The 18,469-nt window shown below is 39.0% G+C and overlaps 1 protein-coding gene across 5 annotated transcripts in view; it reads right to left on the minus strand.

Annotated features, from left to right (window-relative positions):
* Positions 1-18,469, minus strand: part of mcf2l2 (MCF.2 cell line derived transforming sequence-like 2) — a 107,547-nt gene that overhangs the window by 15,814 nt on the left and 73,264 nt on the right. For 3 of the 5 annotated variants that reach the window (XM_026158153.2, XM_026158159.2, XM_026158152.2), the window contains exons 26-30: positions 12,849-12,885; positions 12,572-12,669; positions 5,960-6,055; positions 4,705-4,803; positions 308-379 (exon numbers count right to left, since the gene is read on the minus strand). In XM_026158153.2, coding sequence (XP_026013938.2) covers positions 308-379; positions 4,705-4,803; positions 5,960-6,055; positions 12,572-12,669; positions 12,849-12,885 — 402 coding nt within the window. The remainder of the gene's footprint in view (positions 1-307; positions 380-4,704; positions 4,804-5,959; positions 6,056-12,571; positions 12,670-12,848; positions 12,886-18,469) is intronic. The other 2 variants (XM_080297627.1, XM_080297626.1) reach the window with 1 other exon arrangement.

Consider the following 18,469-nt stretch of genomic DNA (forward strand, 5'->3'; position numbering starts at 1 on the left):
GCTGTCTAATAAGAAAACCATGCAACTGTATCCATGCAGAATCAACGAGAAAAAAAAATAAACAAGCAACAGAAAACACCAAACAACTACCAGGGAAAATCTGTGATCAAAACACACAAAAGCTACACAGACACACACACACAAATGATACCAATTTCATTTGATGCTCATGCACTGACAAAAAGAACATCACAAACCACCTACAAGTCACCAAAGCACGCACGAAATGGAACTACAAACGGTGAAACACATCATCCAGAAATAAAGAAGCACAGTCAATCAAGAAATAACATCTTTCTCCTTGTACCTTCATAACCAAATGGAGTGGGATCACTCTTTATTTCATGCCTTTTGCTCTTTATGCTAGCAGAGAGGGGACCTGGGCAGAGGAAATAACATGCAACAAGAGAATTAATGAGAAACCAGCATATTAGAAAGACGGTTGCATCATCCCAAATCACCTTTCATCAACCTTTTAAAGCCCCTTTTAGACATTAGGAAGCTGTAATATTATTTTCTGTTAAAAACCATTTTGTCATTTAGACATAGGCCATAAGTGGGCTGAATCATCTTAAGACCATTATGACTTTAATTTTTTTTTAAAGAAAAGAGTCATATTTTCCATGCAGTAATAGGCACCTGGATACAGAGTTTCTAAAGATGAGAGCAATTACTTGACAAAAAATTATTTTTCCATCTTTCCAGCTATATTTAAAAAAATTATTTTTGCTGGAGAATAAATGAAATGGATGCTTTTCTTCAGGGTTTAATTCATGACCATCAGCATAGTTAAACAGAATATAGAACTGATGCTGCAGCTGCTTCATTTAAAACCTGAGAATGCAGGCTACATGGTTACCGGTAGCTTCTGACTCTTATGTAATCTCTCATATGTTGTAACTAAAGTATTTTCTGAATCTTTAATGCTGGCAAACATTATTGTTATGTTTGAATTGTTTTTTTCATCTTTTGTGAGAAATATTTGACCTTTGACCACAAAACATCTATAATTATTGATTCATTGAAAAACAAATCTGCACATACAAAATCAAACTGAAAATGTGTTTTGATTGACGTACTATAAAGCCCCACATGTAATATTGTAATGTGCCTGGTATCATATTTGATACGTGAGTTTCTCCAACCATAATGTATGCAGATGGAAACATGTCTTCTACCCACTGGTGATAATTTGTGCACTGCAGGGAGTAAGCTGGCTTTGAATCCCCCTGACGTGTATGCATGTCCCTAGTTTTTACCAGTAATAGACACAATCAATCATACAATACATACTTTATGTTACTTGGACTTAATTATTAAGAGTTCTACAACTTTTTTTTAGATAAAAACTATATCAAGTAGTTACTGATACAGTACTGTGCAAGAACTCTCTCTCTGAAGTCGCTTAAGCAAGCTTTCTTCTCCTGTTGACTATGTTTTGTTCCATTCTCTGTCAATATGATCCAACAATTGTTTTTCCAGTTTGTACAACGCTTTGGTCAACGTGTCTTGTTTTTAAATGTGCTTATAGATAAACTGACTTGACTTGAATGACAATGTTGCTTCAACAATGTTGAGTTAGAGTTCTGGGGAGTCATAGGCCACGACTGATCGTGTTCTACTGCATGTTCCAGACATTTCTTCTAATACACTGTCAGTGTGTTAGGGATCATTGTGATGCTAAAAAATTAATCACACAACTTCCAGGCGGTTATACAGTGGATCACAATCTGACAGTACCTTTACACATTCATAATTTAATTAATTTTGACAAAATCCCCAAGACCAGTGGCTGAAATGAAAAACCTAAAACCTCTCTTCTGATCTTTGATAAACATATCGACAGCTTATATTTGAAAATTGAATGAATCCCTCCATCAGACCTATTACCTCCGATTTTTAGTTAAATTTTTGTAAAATGTTGGAGTACTTCTGCCTTTTTTCCCTGTCTCCCTTCCTGAAAAATGGCTTCTCCACATCCACCCTTCTACTGAGACTATTTCTACTGACAGTTCTTTGAACATTAGATGTATCAACTGAATGGCCAGATGTTTACCTCCTATTTCTTAATGACATGACTTAAATACCTTATTAGGCCTTTCGCTTCATCTTCTCTACTTGTCCCGTTTCCTCAAGTGTGTTGAGGACTCTCTGCACAGGAAGCCCACACACGCCACATTTTTGGCTAATATCTCTTTGGGAATCATGCTGTTGAAATACTATTTCATGCCTGTCACACTGTGTTATCTTTTGCATTTTTCATAGATTCAAATTAAGAAATGGGAACAAATGATGTGTTTTTGTGAAAGGCTGCTTGTAAGAAAATGCCCAAAGATACAATTTAAAGTTGCTTCTTTGTAGACACAACGTTGGCTCATCCCTTCAACTGGGTGTCTTTTTTTATTCTTGAATGATTCATATGTCAGTGTTAAGCAGCTTTAAAAAAAACCCAAAATATTCCTCTGACACCAGTCAGAGACAGGGACTGAAAATGACTGAAAAAACATCCAAAGAAACTTTGAGGGACCTTAAGAAGGGCTGAAGAACTATTACAAGACCACTTTTAAAAGATAAAAATAAAACCTGGCTCCTTAGAAGCAAAACATAAAGACATGATGTTGAAACACAGCATGGTAACACTAACATCTGTGTAAAAACACTGCCTCAACACCACATTTATTTATTTATTTATTTTTTGCTTCCATATCAGATATCTATCACACCAGAAAAAAGCACAAGTGTTATGAAATACATTAATGATAGCACTGGTCTGTCCAGTGAAGACGTAACAGTGCAGAGTCGTAAAAATAATGTCTCTAAATGGAATTCAGTCTTCATTCATTTTCATTTTTACACCTGTTCTCCTGCTTGTATTTCATGGAAACCACACGTTTATCTTACAAAAATGTTTTAGGCGCTATGAGGGAGTGATGAACAAAATACAGCCCATATGTTCAATTACTCATAATTCACATTTCTCAGTTTTAAATATAAAGCTGCATGCAATTAAAATTACACGGTAGTGCTACAGATTTTCATATCTGTTTCAACAATATCAAGCAATATAGAGTAATATTGTTCCTTGCTTAGCACACAGTGTGGATTAGAATTAAAAATACAGGCCGAAAAGCAACAGCCACGCTCAGACCTCCGCTGAGCACTGTGGCCTGCAGTGCTCTGATCGGTCAGTCTCAGCTGCATGAGGGATAATAAAAGAAATGCAATAAAAAGAGGACAGTGAGACTGAATGGAAATAGTTTTTTTTTAAGTTCAATTTGAATTCTTTTCCTGCCTCTGCCTCCTTGAAAATCAGTGTCTCATCTGTATTCGTAAGAGATATTGCACTTCTATTGCCACTTTTAATGTCACCCTGCGTTCCAAATGTCACCTTATCAAAATTCTTATTTCATTACAGTTGCTTAAAAAAAGTATCTGTACTGAATGCCTGCCCACCTCTCGTCCATCTCTTCTTTCTCTCATTGTGTTTTTAGCAATTCTCTATCAGACATGAATCAAATCTCAAGAGAGGAGAATATGGTGAAGTTGCTGACCAGCTAATTTGCTATTTAGCCAGCAAGCTGATACTAGAAGTGCACTTGTCTCCCAGGGGATGTGCATATGGAAGCTAATTTGGCAAGCTAATGCGCATAATGTATCCATGCTTGTAGCTAACAGAGAAACGTGAGCAAGAACTCTAAAGTGAGCTGTAGATTCAAGTCTGTATGTTGTTGTGGGTCAGAATCACTGTAAGCTTACAGGAGTGATACACATACACGTACTGATCAAACTCATATGTTGCTCTGTATTAGAAATAATTTACTGTTAGCAAAGACACACAAAGAAACTCTGTTTGGCACTCTGTAAATCACACAAAAGACTGGATGTTTAGGCTCTCTCAGATATAATGAGAGGTAAGCTCTAGCCCACCTTTCTCCATAGGTGAAATTATGGGTTAATGTTTAAAACACATCTTTAATTATATATCCTATTTTAGCTGAGTAAACAAAACCCCAAAACAAATTGGCAGGTGTGTGGCAATGCACTATAACCTAGTCACCTGTTTAAAATACAATGAAAAACATTAAAATAACCTCAATACGAAACAAATTTGTCACGGTTTCGATTCACTTGAATTCTCATTGTACAGAAAAGTGGACCCTGGCTCTTTCTTACAATTCCTCTTGGGCAGCTCTTGGCAAGAGGGGTGAAAAACCACTGACTTTTATCAGGAAGAAAACCTCCATCAGAGTCACACTCAGACAGGGTGCCCATCTGCCTCGACTGGTTGGAGGAAAAGAAGTGTGGAGAGAAAATCTCTGCTGAAATCTGTGAAAACATTCAGTTCTCCAAACCTCTCCCTGTATCTGTATTTTTGGAGAATAGGTTTGGTACGGTGGACCAAAGAAAATCAAATCAAATCAAAATCTGGCAATAAAGAAAACAAACAACCGCCATTGTAATGATATTAAAAATGCAAAATGTTCAATTCTTCCTTTTTGATCCAGCCCACAAAACATATAATTTCTTTTCACTTTAAAATATGTACGATATAGCAATGCATCCTTTTTGTTTGACACTTCACAACTACTTACTGTAATAATTAGAATTCAACCTATTGAGATGCACATCAGTAACAACGCAGCCAATGTGATCAAAATAAGAAAAAGGCTGTAAAGAGCAGGAAGGAACTACAAAGGCTGGTACCTTTTGTGCGCCGTGTAGCGAAGGAGGAGGAGGAAGAGGAAGCAAGAGACGAAGTGAGAGAGAAGCGGCGGGGGACCTCAGCCTCTTTAGCAGCAGGTTCTAAAGCCGGAAAGGGGTCAGGAGGAAAAGAAGAAAGGAAAAAGCACGGGGAGAGAAAGCTTTAGTAACGGGATTTAAAAAGAGGCGAAATGACAAGGAAGAGGAGGATGGACAGCGACTCTGGGCATTAAATAGAATGCAAATCAAAGACAAAGAGAAAGCAGCCTTCACGGTCTTTCTTAGCACTGCCATTTTAATAACCAATCATCTATACATTCTCTAGGAAAGACCATAAAATGCAACTGAGAAAGAAAAATGATTGTTTTGAGAGTTTACTAAGATTTTACTTTCAGAATCTAAGTTTAGACATGCCAATAAAAATTAAATTGGACTGATACAAAAGTCTAAAGTAGAAGGATTCCCTCTTAGTCATCACTAATGAAATAAGTATGATTTTTTTTTGTTTTGTTTTACCTGATGCAACATCACTGCAACACAACAGTGGGATAGTTTTCACTAATTTTAAAGAAAGGTTTCTATCAGTCGACGTGTCTGCCGTCTAGTGACTTAAACGTGACTGGAGTTGACCGTCTTTCAAAACTGCTCTCTCATTCCTCCAACTGTGTCATCAGCGTACCCGTGTGGTCATACTGCTGTGAAACAAAACAAGTCTCTTCTTCCATCAGATATGTTTAAACATATTACAATGTCAAGAGGGCTTTGGTACTGTGAGGTGAAATGCCGTGTAATGCTTCACCATATATTTCTGCCCAGCTACTCTTTGTCTTCATCTGTCCATCACCTGCTGTCAAATCATGCCTCTTCGACAGAACTCCATCCCATTCTTTTCTAAATCACAGTTGTTGCAGTGCAAGCAGGGGCCGATGACACAGACGTGAACAGATAAAAGCACAGACAGAGGAGTGGATGGAGATGCGGTCTTATTATGTGAGATATGGCAGACACTGCAATGCACGTAGAGAAATCCGTGCAAGAACTACGTGGCATGCACCGGAGCTAAAAGACTTAACTACAAAGGGCAGATGCTGCTGCCGTTCATGATGATGACAATTATCATTACGATCAACATTATCGTGACAGCAATTATAGATAAAAAGAGCAAACAACAGATGATAATGTTGACAAAGATGCCAGTGATGATGATAAAGATGGCGATACAGGTGGATTTAGCGAGCACTCGGCATATTGCTGTTACCTGCGGGAAGAGACCTCCTGTTGGAAAGTCCTTGCAAGGTGAAATGCTTCCTAGCATTAACAGCCGAGTAGCCTGACTGGCTGGCTGAAGCGTCAGCTACGTAGCAAAGCGAGATTAAGCAGAAGTTAGTACATTAGGGAAAGAAGAAGCAGTTTGAGCGTTGCTTGAAAAGAATAAAGTGATGCAAAGGGTTTATATGGCTGTCAAAGTGCTCTAATAGTATTTCTTGTCTTGACTTGAATTGCAGACTTACTAAACACTTGCAGGTTGTTTATGAAGCAAGTATACTGTACCATATGGAGACACATACCTTTTCCCCATAAGTCAACGTTTCATTACGTCAAACTTATACCTTAGAAAATAAAATACTTAAAAGAGATTTTTCCTCTCACATGTGGTAAACTTGAACTACACCACAAGACATATTTGCCAACACTTTTTCAACTGTTTATTCAACAATAATATCAACAGATTAAAATTAATGTACTGTATCCTTGGACTCGGAGTCAATAGTGGCTCGTTTACCAGAATTAACTTCTTGAAAGAATTTGGCATAATTGTCCATCACTTTGTGACATTGGCATGCAGATAATTTTATGCAATCTTCCATGCAAAGCGTGCAGGATATTTAAGGATTTTTCTCACATACACTGCAACTTTCATTCATTATTCTGACTCACTTACGGTTCGACTTTCAGATAACCTTTTTATCATTTGCTGTCAAAGTGTAAAATCATCATTCTGTCCAAGATGCTTTCGATCATGTGAGGCAGTCAAATCTTCTTCCAACTACTGTGCAGATGATGGAAAGCAGAAAAGTCTGTCATAAAAGCAGATTGTTTCCTAAGACTGATATTTAGGAATCTACTATAGATTATTACTATTTGTTATTATCTGTATTTTGTGCTGTTGAAATATGAAATTATGTCATATTAAACATTGAAGTTAAACGGTACAACTGGCCAAAGGAAGCTAAGTGAAAGAGGGACTTAATTCTTCCATCTTAAACCTTGAATGGATCATCTATGTCCAAAGAAGAGAAGCTAATACTACAAGATAAATGACAATAACAATGAAAACATAGACTTACAAAAATGGAGATTTTGATGAAAGTCTTCACTTCACATCTGTTCAATTTTCCCCTCATAGAGGTTTTTTTTTTTTTGGAAAACACATAACACATTGAGCCACTTTCCTCAGATAATAACTATGGCTAAAGTTCCCTAACCACAGCCATCAGTCCAGAGAAACTCAATAATTGACATTTTTTTAAGGAATGTGAAAGAGTTTTAGCAAAAAAAGGATTGAGACCCCATCAAAATCTGACACATTTTCATGTAAACGCGAGATGTTTCAGGGTCTTGAAATATTTATAATAACCACACAATAATTTTTACCCTGTAAAATGAAAAGAATATTTCAGTTTCTCCACTGCTTCTAGGTCAGCAGCTATACTGAAGCAGATTAGAAGTCATTGACCATGTTCACTCCTTTGTACATAGACTATGCACTGTATAAAATTGAAGCCTCTGGTTCTGTGGGCCTAAAAGTGCTCGCTGCAACCGTTAATTACATCTTTTATCTACAGTGTATGCTTTGTAAAAAATGTCATATTTTTGTATGTGGGGGTTTTTTTTGTCCAATGAAGCATTGCTCAGATGATCCATGGATTTAAACAACTCATCAGGGGCTTGTACACATAAAGCCCTATATTCACCTATTAGAAAGATGTATGTGCCTCATGCTTCTAGTGGAACATTGCTTACCAAGTAGCACTCTAAGCATGGGAAACATGGCATCAGAACTAAGTGAAACTGTCAGTAGTCACATTGTTATTCTGAGCAAAGGCTGGCTTTCTCAACGCCAAAGTATGGCTACACTGAGGATTTCTAAGGGAGCAGTGCATGGCTCACACCATCAAAAGATCAATACATCAAGCTTTGTTTACTGAAGACCAGAAAAGCTACTTCATCTTAAATACACAATAAACATGATAAATAAAGCAGGTCGGCAATCAGCAAAAGTCCTGCTAAAAAAAGAAAAAGGATTTACTGATAAATCCAAGACAGAGACTCGAGATTGGTTGTCAGATTTTGCAGAGTCCATGCTGTCACTCAAACAAAAGAGCTGCTAATACATGACAAATATTGCAATCAAATATTTTATACTGTATTTAGTTTAAAACAAGTGTATATATTCCTGCACCTTCACAATGAGCCTTTCAGCCTGATTAACTGCTCAAGCAAGTCTGCATGATAAAGTGCTAAGTGCTGGTCCGACTACCACGGACCTCAGAGCTCTCAGCCTCATATCTTTGGAACACTCTCCCACACTGCATTCACAGTATTCTTTGTTTCTATCTTTAAACCATTTCTTAAAACACACCTTGTTAAGATTGTACATTCAGTTTTATTTTGTATTTTTGACTGTTAATTCTGTAAAGGTTTTCTAATTGTCACTGTATGCAGCATTATTATTATTATTATCATTATTATTATGTAGGATAGTGAGCTGGACCCTTATATGGGTTTCAATAAGCAACAGGAGGTAGAGCAGGTCACCTACAAATTGGAAGGTTGGTAGTTCGATCCCAGTCAGCTCCAGTCTGCATTTCACATATCATGGAGCAAGATGCTAACCCCAAGTTGCTCTCCAATGCATCCATCAGAGTATGAATGTGTGAATGTTAGATAGAAAGAACTTACATAGGAAAAGCATAGAAAAAAGTGCTTGTATGACTGGGTGAGGCAAGTTGTATAAAAGCGCTTTGAGCGCTCAGTTAAGAGTAGAAAAGCACTATATAAGAACCAGTGCATGTAGCAAGCCCACTATTAATTACTGTGTGGGATAAGTATGCCCAGCCAACACCACATTTCACATTTCACCTAATCACTGTTTGCCTATACATGCAATTTTTAATGGCACTAAGAAAACACCACACTGGGGATTACTGTAGAGAAGATAAAACCATAGCACATGTTTTGCTGTACTATCAGAAATATGAGAAGCCATGCGATTTAAAACCCTATTTTTTTTTTCACTCCATGGTGCAATAGTTTACACATTTACCTAACAATTAAAACATCTCTAGTTTGAACACAAATCCCTTGAGGGTTGTGTCAGATGCGGCATCTGAAAACGCTACCCTTCTCTCACCCCAACCAGTTGCGGCTGATGGCTGCCCCTCCCTGAGCCTGGTTCTACCGGAGGTTTCTTCCTGTTAAAAGGGAGTTTTTCCTTCCCACTGTTGCCAAAGTGCTTGCTCACAGGGGGTCATGTGATTGTTGGGTTTTTCTCTGTATTATTGTAGGATCTACCTTATAATATAAAGCACCTTGAGGCGACTGTTGTTGGGATTTGGCGCTGTATAAATAAAACTGAATCGAACTGAACCTTTTGGTACTCCTTGTGAGCAGCTAAATGTAGCTTTTTTCATTTTTGTTGGAATTTTTTTAGCAACATTCTGGTCCACACTACATAACAGCTGGTGACGATAAAGTACCGTGACACACGGTACATCACTGCTGTGATTTCTGGGTAATCATTAGTGAAAAGCAGTTCATCAGCACTGAGATGTCACTGCAAAGTGTTTCTGTTTGCTCAGTCTGTCTAGGAAAACTTCATAGCATAAAACTACACTCAGATAACAGTTCAATGCAAAGCATTATCAACAAGAAATAGATGGGATTAGAAGGAATCCAGGACGGAAAACTGAGTAAGAATCAAAGACGAGAAGGAATGTGAGAACTAAGGAGAAGTAAAAGGGATGCACAGAGTGAATTAAAGAGAGATGACTGATGAAAAGTAAATGGCTGGAAGCTGACAGAAGAAGGAATAAATAGCACAAGACAGAAACATAAAGAAGTAGGGGAAAGAGAGAATAGAGCAGGAGGTGACAATGGATGGCAGGAGACAGACAGGTTGGTTTTATAATATGCGGGGCGATTGTGGCTCAAGAGTTGGGTGTTCGTCTTGTAATCGGAAGGTTGCCGGTTCGAGCCCCGGCTTGGACAGTCTCTGTCGTTGTGTCCTTGGGCAAGACACTTCATCTACCGCCTACTGGTGATGGCCAGAGGGGCCGATGGCGCAATATGGCAGCCTCGCCTCTGTCAGTCTGCCCCAGGGCAGCTGTGGCTAAAACTGTAGCTGCCTTCACCAGTGTGTGAATGTGAGAGTGAATGAATAGTGGAATTGTAAAGCGCTTTGAGGGGTCTCGAAAAGCACTATATAAATGCAATCCATTATTATTATTATTATTATAGAGGCCAGCCTCACATTTGAAGGGCGATACCCAAAGCAGCAGCCACTGTCAGCATTCCCTAACCTTTAACTTCCTGCTAGCATTTGGGACTGTGCGAGTGGTAAAGAAAATTCAGTGTGAGAGCATGGCAGGGTGGAGAAAATCCATAAAAAGAAAGCAGAAACAGTGAACACTTACTAAGTTACTGAAACCTACCTTTGAAAAACTGCTGTAGGGCAAACCACACCTTCAGTGGTGTTTTAGGACTTAGGGGATGCTTTTGACATCGGCCCCCACTCACTCCAAGAGTATGTCGACACTATACCAGCTAAATTTGAATTATTCTGTCTATTTGAGGCCTTGTCAGAATCACTCTGATTTTCTTATATCCAGAAGCATAGCTTTCCAAAAACAGTCTCTAGAGGGTTTTAACACTAAAATGTCAGCAATGTCAGACTAAATAACACTAGATCATTTCAAAAGCTGAAGAATGGAGAATGCCTCTCCCACTCAGCTCGGCTAAATGCCAGGAAACACAGGAACGGCTGGCACACTCTCGACTCACCCCCCAAAAAATTCTCTGGAGCTGAAGGGAGGATCCAGAGGTACTCTCGGTATCTGGGAAATCGCAGCTTACGGATTTGAAACACATGCACTTCAGTGAGCAGCACCTTCCTTGCACAAATGTGTTGCCTAGGTCCAGACAAGCCAGACTGTAACGCCAATGCATGACAAAAGTCTTTGTAGAAGCAAGATTTGGCTTTTAGGAGCCAACTTGGTAATGCCTCGAGGGAAAAATGCTGTTTTTTTAGTTTAAAGTCTCTATCTGAATGAATAGAGAGCCAGAACCTTCAATCAGATCTGATAGATAGAGCTTCAAAAATGTAATGACTTCACCCTATAATGAGGTTTAATAAGCTTTTCTCCACTGTAAGTTCTAGTTTAACCACTAAAATGCAACGTTCACAAAGGTTTGGCTCCATTAATGGCTCATCTCATAATGATACAGACTTCTATTCAGGCTTCTTTTACTGCCATGTCACTCTATTATAATGAGAAAGTCCCAGTGGGTCAATGGTTGACACAGCTGTTTTAGAGCAAGAAGGTCCTGAGCTCAAACACAGACATGGCCCTTTTCATGTTGACCAAAAAAAAGGCAAGGTTAATACTTGAGTTTTTTTTCACAAGCAATAGAATACCAGGCAGCTAAGAAGAGGGAGCTTACAACACTCCAGGATTTACTCAGGGTTAAGAAGCAGACTAAGGAATAGTGCAACACTTTGGCAGACCACTCTGACAAATGATGTGTCTAATCAACGGTAACTGATTGGCGAAGTGGAAAGAGGTGAGTAGAAAGGCACTCAGCTGACAATACTGGCAGGAGGGTAGGACAGGTAGGAGTGGTATGTCTTAAACGACAGTAGAGTAAGATAGTGTCAAACAAACAGAATGAATGAAGGACAACGTGGGACACCATGACAGTTGTGGCTGGCAACAGATTTCCATCACAAGGATAGCTACTGCTAGACTGCATGCAGATCAACAGTCTTTTCAGCAGCATATTTCACAGCCTTGTAAAATTACTGGACCTTTGCTGCATATTTAAAAGTATAATTTGATATATTGATGTTATGCAGCAAACTTTAGATATTAAAGTAATAAAGGGAAACTGAAAAGACAAGATAAGGCGTGATATAAAGGGCATTGTAGAAAGGCTACAGATAAGAAAGTGATAGATAAATAGATAGCACGGATAAAGGGGTGAGACATGGAAGAACTGATGAAAGACAGAAAAAAGGGGTGTTAAGAGACAAGGTGGCTCCCTGGAATTGGCCATAGGGGATGCTTCCTGTCACCTTGAGTTAGTGTTGGCACACAGACACACAGACACAACTTTGATCAACAACCCTTGCTGATAGACTGCTGATAGCCATACACACTAGAAAGCAGCACAGAGGGCTTTCTCACAGGAGACAGGTACAATTTGAAATTGCACCTGTTATCTTATCCCCTACTGCGGCTGACAGCATTGTATTTGTGTTAGTGCGTGCATCTCTGTGTGAGGAGGCTGTACAGCTTCTCTGTATGCTTTTGACCTAACTGCATGTGGAAAGGTTGTTTTTGGCTAAGAGTCTACATGCAGAAGTACAGCACAGAGATTTAGAGGAGACTATGTGTGCATGAACAGCATGTTAGCATGAGAGGCCATGTGCTGTAACCTTGCCCGTTCTTCCATTTTACAATAACTCCATGGAGACTGCAATCTGAAATCTCAAGGTTCACACATCACCCCATCTACAGTTCATTTTACTCAATTCTGGAAGTAATACGAGATGCTGACTTTTTGGTTAGTTTGGCAAGTGAGCTCTCACCTCTCTTCTGCCTCATATTAGGGCTGGGGTTGGACCTCCTGAAGCCTGACTCTGGGCTTGATGAATCAGAGTGTTTCAGTGCCATCTTCCGCACATTCCTATTGAGAGTAGACAGATCAGTGAGAAACTGAAATAGCTAAGATTTCCACTTGTCATTTCCATCCCTGTTCTGAGAGCAGATTTTTTCAGATTCAGAGAGAAGGTTTCAGATTTTCTGCAACTTGGTCATCATGGTTGCTGATTAATTTCTAATTTGTGTGATTCTCTGTTTCCTCACCTCATAGGGGCCCCATAGATGTTGAGCTGGCTGGCTTCTGTGAATGTAAGAGAAACAGAAAATTACTGATGGTCAAACTGGAGCACCGTGAGGTTTAAAACAAGGATTTGCTGCTGGAATCGCTACCTTTGAGCAAGGCATCTGGCCCCAAACATTGCTCAAAGCTACTTTGCTCATCGGTACGTGAGGGATTTTGACTTGGTTTAGTAAATGAGTAAAATATGATTGGTAAATGGAATAGGAGGAATTGGCTTGGATAGCATTTCCATAAAATATTCTGCTACTCTAAGGTCGCCATTTTCTGTGCCTGTGTTTGTTTTCCCTTTTGAGAAAAAAGCTGCTGAATTCATTAAAACTCTGCTTATTAACGAAATTGCTCAGTTTTGCCATCTTAACTGTTAGAAGCAGTCGATGTTTCCTTCTTCCTGCTGTCCAGAGCAGAGGCAGCATTTCATTATTTTTCTCTTAGCAAATATTTTCTTCGGTACCACACTGTGGATTTTGTATGTCATGCAGGCCTTGAGGTGGCTTCTGTGTCTTGTTTGTAATCCTCCACTGGTGTCTGGTCCTATTGAATCTGTGTCCTGCACTGTACTGAATACATGGCGGCAGAAGAACTACAACAGTACAAGTCCTCTTTACACAAGTCAAGAGATGATATCAGAAAGACCAAACAGAAAAGAACAAGACAGAAGAAGATACAAAACACCATCTAGTTTTCTGAAAAACTATAAAAAATCAAGGTTTCAAGCTTTACTTCCAGTGCCTATCCTTTAGAGCCATGCTGCTGGCATCTTTTACAACTGGAAGCTTTTATTCTATAATTCATGAGTTATTTCAATGCTTAAATTCTCCCAGAATGCTGTGTCAACTCTATAAGCTGCTTTTACTGGACTGATATCCTGAAATCCTGCTCGGGCTCTATAAAGAAAGAAAAATCCAAACACTTAAGTTCCTGGAATGCAGCTTCAGACATCACCTACATCTAATCAACAGACTTCATAAATGCAACGTTAACAATTCTGGCCTGCCACAAGAATCCTGCTCTGAGGCAGGAAGTCTCTAGAGAAGCATCTAGTAACATAACTGTACACAAGAGGTGCTGCCTTGGCCAAATGGATAGCTCACATAAGTGAAATACCAAGCTCTGTGAATGATCTGGCTTGTTACCTCTTATACCAAGCAACCAATGAGCCTGTCGGAGAAGTGCAGACTCAGCATAGCACCGAATATTGTACTCAGCAAAAAGCATCTATTTTTTCATCATGGACAAAGTGATGTTTTATTCATAAAGGCTAGTCATATTGTGCGTAGACAGTCTGAGAAGAGAGCAGCAGCAGCAGCAAGAGTTTAAATGAGGAGTAACACCATGCATATGGCAAAGTTTATAATGTGATGCACACTCCATCCTCCATGTTTATCATTCATCTAGACAAGGGGTCGGCAACCTGCGGCTCTTTAGTCCTTATACTGCGGCTCCACGTGGTTTGGAAAAAAATTATAAGTATTTAACTGAAGTGTATTTCATTTGTGTTAGTTCTTTTTAACTTGTAGTTCTAAATTGGAAGATTATTGTGATCTTGAAATATAAAAATAAAACTATGTTATTATTTTTCATCGCTCAAAATAAGCGTCACACTCACAGAAACCATACCTGCCGAAATGCCGTGCAGACTTTCAACCCCAGGCAGGCCAAGTGGTAAAAACAAACACCGCTCACGCCTCTGCAGGCGCTGTGCGCAGACGGTCAGGAACAGAAGTCCCATTGTCAACATACCACCTGACGATGTTTACATGAACATGCTTTTTTTCTTTATTGGCTACTTTTCACACATGGTTGCTGTAGCCATACAGCCAGCTGTAGTTTTGCAGCTCGCAGCCCGACACACACCAACACAACAGCAGAGAGAGCACAGAATTTAAGCCGGCGAGGCTTGATTGCAGATGTCCACCTCCCCTGCAGCGGCACTGCAGACCACGCCCTGCCACACACATTAACCACGTAAAATAAATGTTTATGCAGATATTTTGCAAATACTTATTTTTCATTTTTTAGCAGCATAGTGCTTTTTTCCAATTATTTTTAATATTCAGATCAAGGCTCCGCTACAGGCTGCAAAATCCCAAAGGTGACATAAGGATGACGGCTCACTACAGTTTTTGTTTCCTTTTTGTTATATTTTTAGTTTAGTTCAAAATGTGTTCATTCCATAAATAAAATGTTATTTTCTCTGTAGCACTTAATGTATTTCATAAGCAAAACACTTTAGTTGTTTATACAAAGCAAAACAGTGTTATCTTTATTTTAGATGTCAAAAAGTATTTGCGGCTCCCAGTGTTTTCTTTTCCATGGAAACTGGGTCCAAATGGCTCTTTGGGTGTTAAAGGTTGCTGACCCCTGATCTAGACGAATATAGGGTAAGATACATACTGAGATAATTCCAGCGGTACAAAAACTTTGTTTAACCATACTTATAATTCGGCTGCCATTTTCTAAAATAAAGACATTCTTTTAATCACTAATCACAGTTGCTTCCAATGAGCCGTTTTGCTAGGACCACTTTAGTTAAAAGACGATTGTTTTCTTCAGAAGCTCAGGAAGTATTAAATATGCACTATACGCAAACGTCAGAAATGGTGTAAAAGGGAGGAGATGGGTACGTTTGACTTGCAAAGTAGGTTGCAGAGACAACAGCAACTGTGTAATAGCTGGTATATGAGATGTGTAATGGGAAGTTTAAAGGCTATGCTTGAACTAACTAATGGGCACATTGGTTGGTGAGATCAGTCAGTCAAGAATTAGCCATCTTTCTACATCTAAAGCACTTTTGGTTCCTTTGTTCGGTTTTTAGGATCATCATCCTGCTAAATACTGTTCCATTAGATGCCACACCATAAGAGACCTAAAAACCTGTGAGATAACACAGTGGTATGACTTGGTCTGTTTGTATAGGCTAACCCCTATATGTTGTGCTTATCGGGATGATTTTTTTCTAAATCAGTCCAAAAAATATCCTCACTTCATTTTTACATTTTTTTTCTCGACTACAGTCTGACTTTATGATTTTATTGAGCTTAACCCAGGGTTGGCATGGTGTGCTGACATCTCTGAAATAGTGATCATGAAGCCTTTTCATAGTCATTGACCAGAAGACATGCACTCGCCTCCCTTCTTGCTGTGCAGACAGAAAGACATTTTTCTTCACCAAGTAAATGATTTTCCATCACGACTCATCATGTGAAAGACTTGTGTGCCTTGGTCTCCACAGATTATGTTTGCTTGCATGGAACAGCAGTTCAGTTCTACTTCCCTCCTTAAGCAAAATTATTTCTACTCTAAACTCTGCTTAGACTTCACTGAGTAAAGTTGACCAAGTAAGCACGACAATATCATTTATTGTAGAATGTACGCACCAAAATATACAATAAAACCTTTCTGTAGTGCATAAAATCCTTCTTGACCTTGGAAATAGATCAAGGGTGAACTTTTAACTTTCCAGTTTTTAACACAGTGGTCATTGCTAGAGTTCAGTTGTCATGGAAATGACTATGAAAGTACATTTTTGCCCTTTAACTGTTGGAAGAAAGTGCCAGAAAAAGCAGGACCTTGAGTTTAAATAATTTTGTCCTAAGATCCTATTTGCCATTATGTGGCCTGATTTAAATGATTTAAATCAGTCACATTATAATCCAGCCCTTCCTCTTCTCGCTCTCCTATCACATCTATTATCTCTCCTCCTTTTCTCTCAAGCACACAGCTGAGATGACTGCTATGCCTCTTCTCCTTCTCGCCACCCTCCTCTCTTCTAACAATTGCCCCTCCTTCCTTTCATGTTCATCCCTTCAAGCCTCCCTTCATTCCCTCTGAGCTGCCTCTCAACCTCCATCTCCACTCTGAAAATCCCTTTGGACTCTCTCTGCCCATCTCTGTCTCTTTGTCTCTCTCTTCACATCATTCCACCATCTTCCTCTTTTTTTTCTCCCCATCACTTTCCATCTCCTCCCTCCCTTTTTCCTGGACTAATTTCATTCCTTCTCTCTGTCTTTCCTCGCATGGAGTCTGAGGTTTAACTCACAGCGCTGGACCGTCAGAGCCTCCTACAGCCTCTACTCTCCAGGCTTCATGACAGGAATGGTGTGCTATTAGCCAGTCTGCTCACACACAGACACAGGTACACACAGGTTGTCAGCTGGGCAGAGTGTGCAGCTCACATAGTGTGCCTTAGCTGTCAGTCAGGACCACAGAGTAGAACTGTGCAGAACTGACTGGCACAGAAAGGACTGAGGGAGAGAGAGAGGGGTGTGGGTTGCTGTGTGTACGTGTGTTTATGTGGTTTTGTGTTTTCTCATTGTTTGGTGTTGCTTCATATTGATAAAAAATATTTTCAGCACATATTGTTGTCTTGGGGTTTCTATTTTTATTTTTTTGAGTTTATAAAATGTCAGAAAATAGTGCCTAAAGTCAGCTCTTCAAATTATTCTGTCTGAACAAACCACAGAGATCTTTTTATTTATTTATTTTCAAATTATGTAAAGGAGACAAAAGCATTAAATTCTCACACTTGAGCATCTGGAACTGTAGAATATTTAGTACTTTTGCCAAGAGGATGAATTAATTTGAATAAATCAGCCAGTGAAATTGTTAGATATTAAAGGAGAACCACTAATTTTAGATATATCAGTCAATTTATATCATACATTATATAAAGTGCTATCATAATGTTGCTTGTTTGCTATTAAAAGCAAAAGAGAATACAAAAAATAAAGCATAATTTTTCTGATTTACCCTTTAGGATCAACTTCTCTTGCATCTGTTTCCCACATCCATTCCTGCGTCCACTTTTTCATCACACTTTTATATCAAGTTCTGTTCTGACCACTGAACTAATATGAAAAGTAAGCATCAACTTCTGTGTCAAAACGACCAGACTTTGATGCTGATGATTTTTACTGTTCAAACTATACACGAAAGATCCAACAGCAGTCGGATGATCATGAGATACATCAGATTCTCCCTTGAAGAAAAAACTGGACAGACTATCCAAAGACTATCAACGCAAAAGAACTGTACCACTACTGTAACATAATAGCACATAGCAGACTGAAATCAGGGACTTTTTGCCCACATCAACACAATGTTCACCTACCAGCTGACTTACCCACTACTGCTACTAACTACTTTTTTTTTCTCTTTTCCAAAATATAATTCAGATTGAAGATTGGCCACTTTGCCACACTGGAACAGTTCCAGTGCTCATGTCATGGGCCCACAGGGACAGAAAATGGGCTTCCACAGAATAATCTTACAATAGCTGCTGCCGTGTCGAGGTGTGCTAAAAGGTGACTTTGAAGAGGAGATCAGCCAAATTAAAATGAGGTCAGGATTTTTTGATTTTGATTTAAGAAGTACCAGAACCTAGATTGCAATTTGTATGCTATACAACATTTTTTAGCCGCTCTGGACATGGTTATTTGAGGTTTGATGATATATTAATGTCTTCGATGGAATTCCATCTACTAAGCAATCTAACATGATTAGAAACAAAAAGAAGCGCTCGATAGCAAATAAAAAAACTGATGACATAAATCATTTTTCTGACAGCCTTCATTAATGACACAGT

Source organism: Astatotilapia calliptera, chromosome 23 (genome assembly GCF_964374335.1).
Source record: "Astatotilapia calliptera chromosome 23, fAstCal68.1, whole genome shotgun sequence".
NCBI classification, from domain to species: Eukaryota; Metazoa; Chordata; class Actinopteri; order Cichliformes; family Cichlidae; genus Astatotilapia; species Astatotilapia calliptera.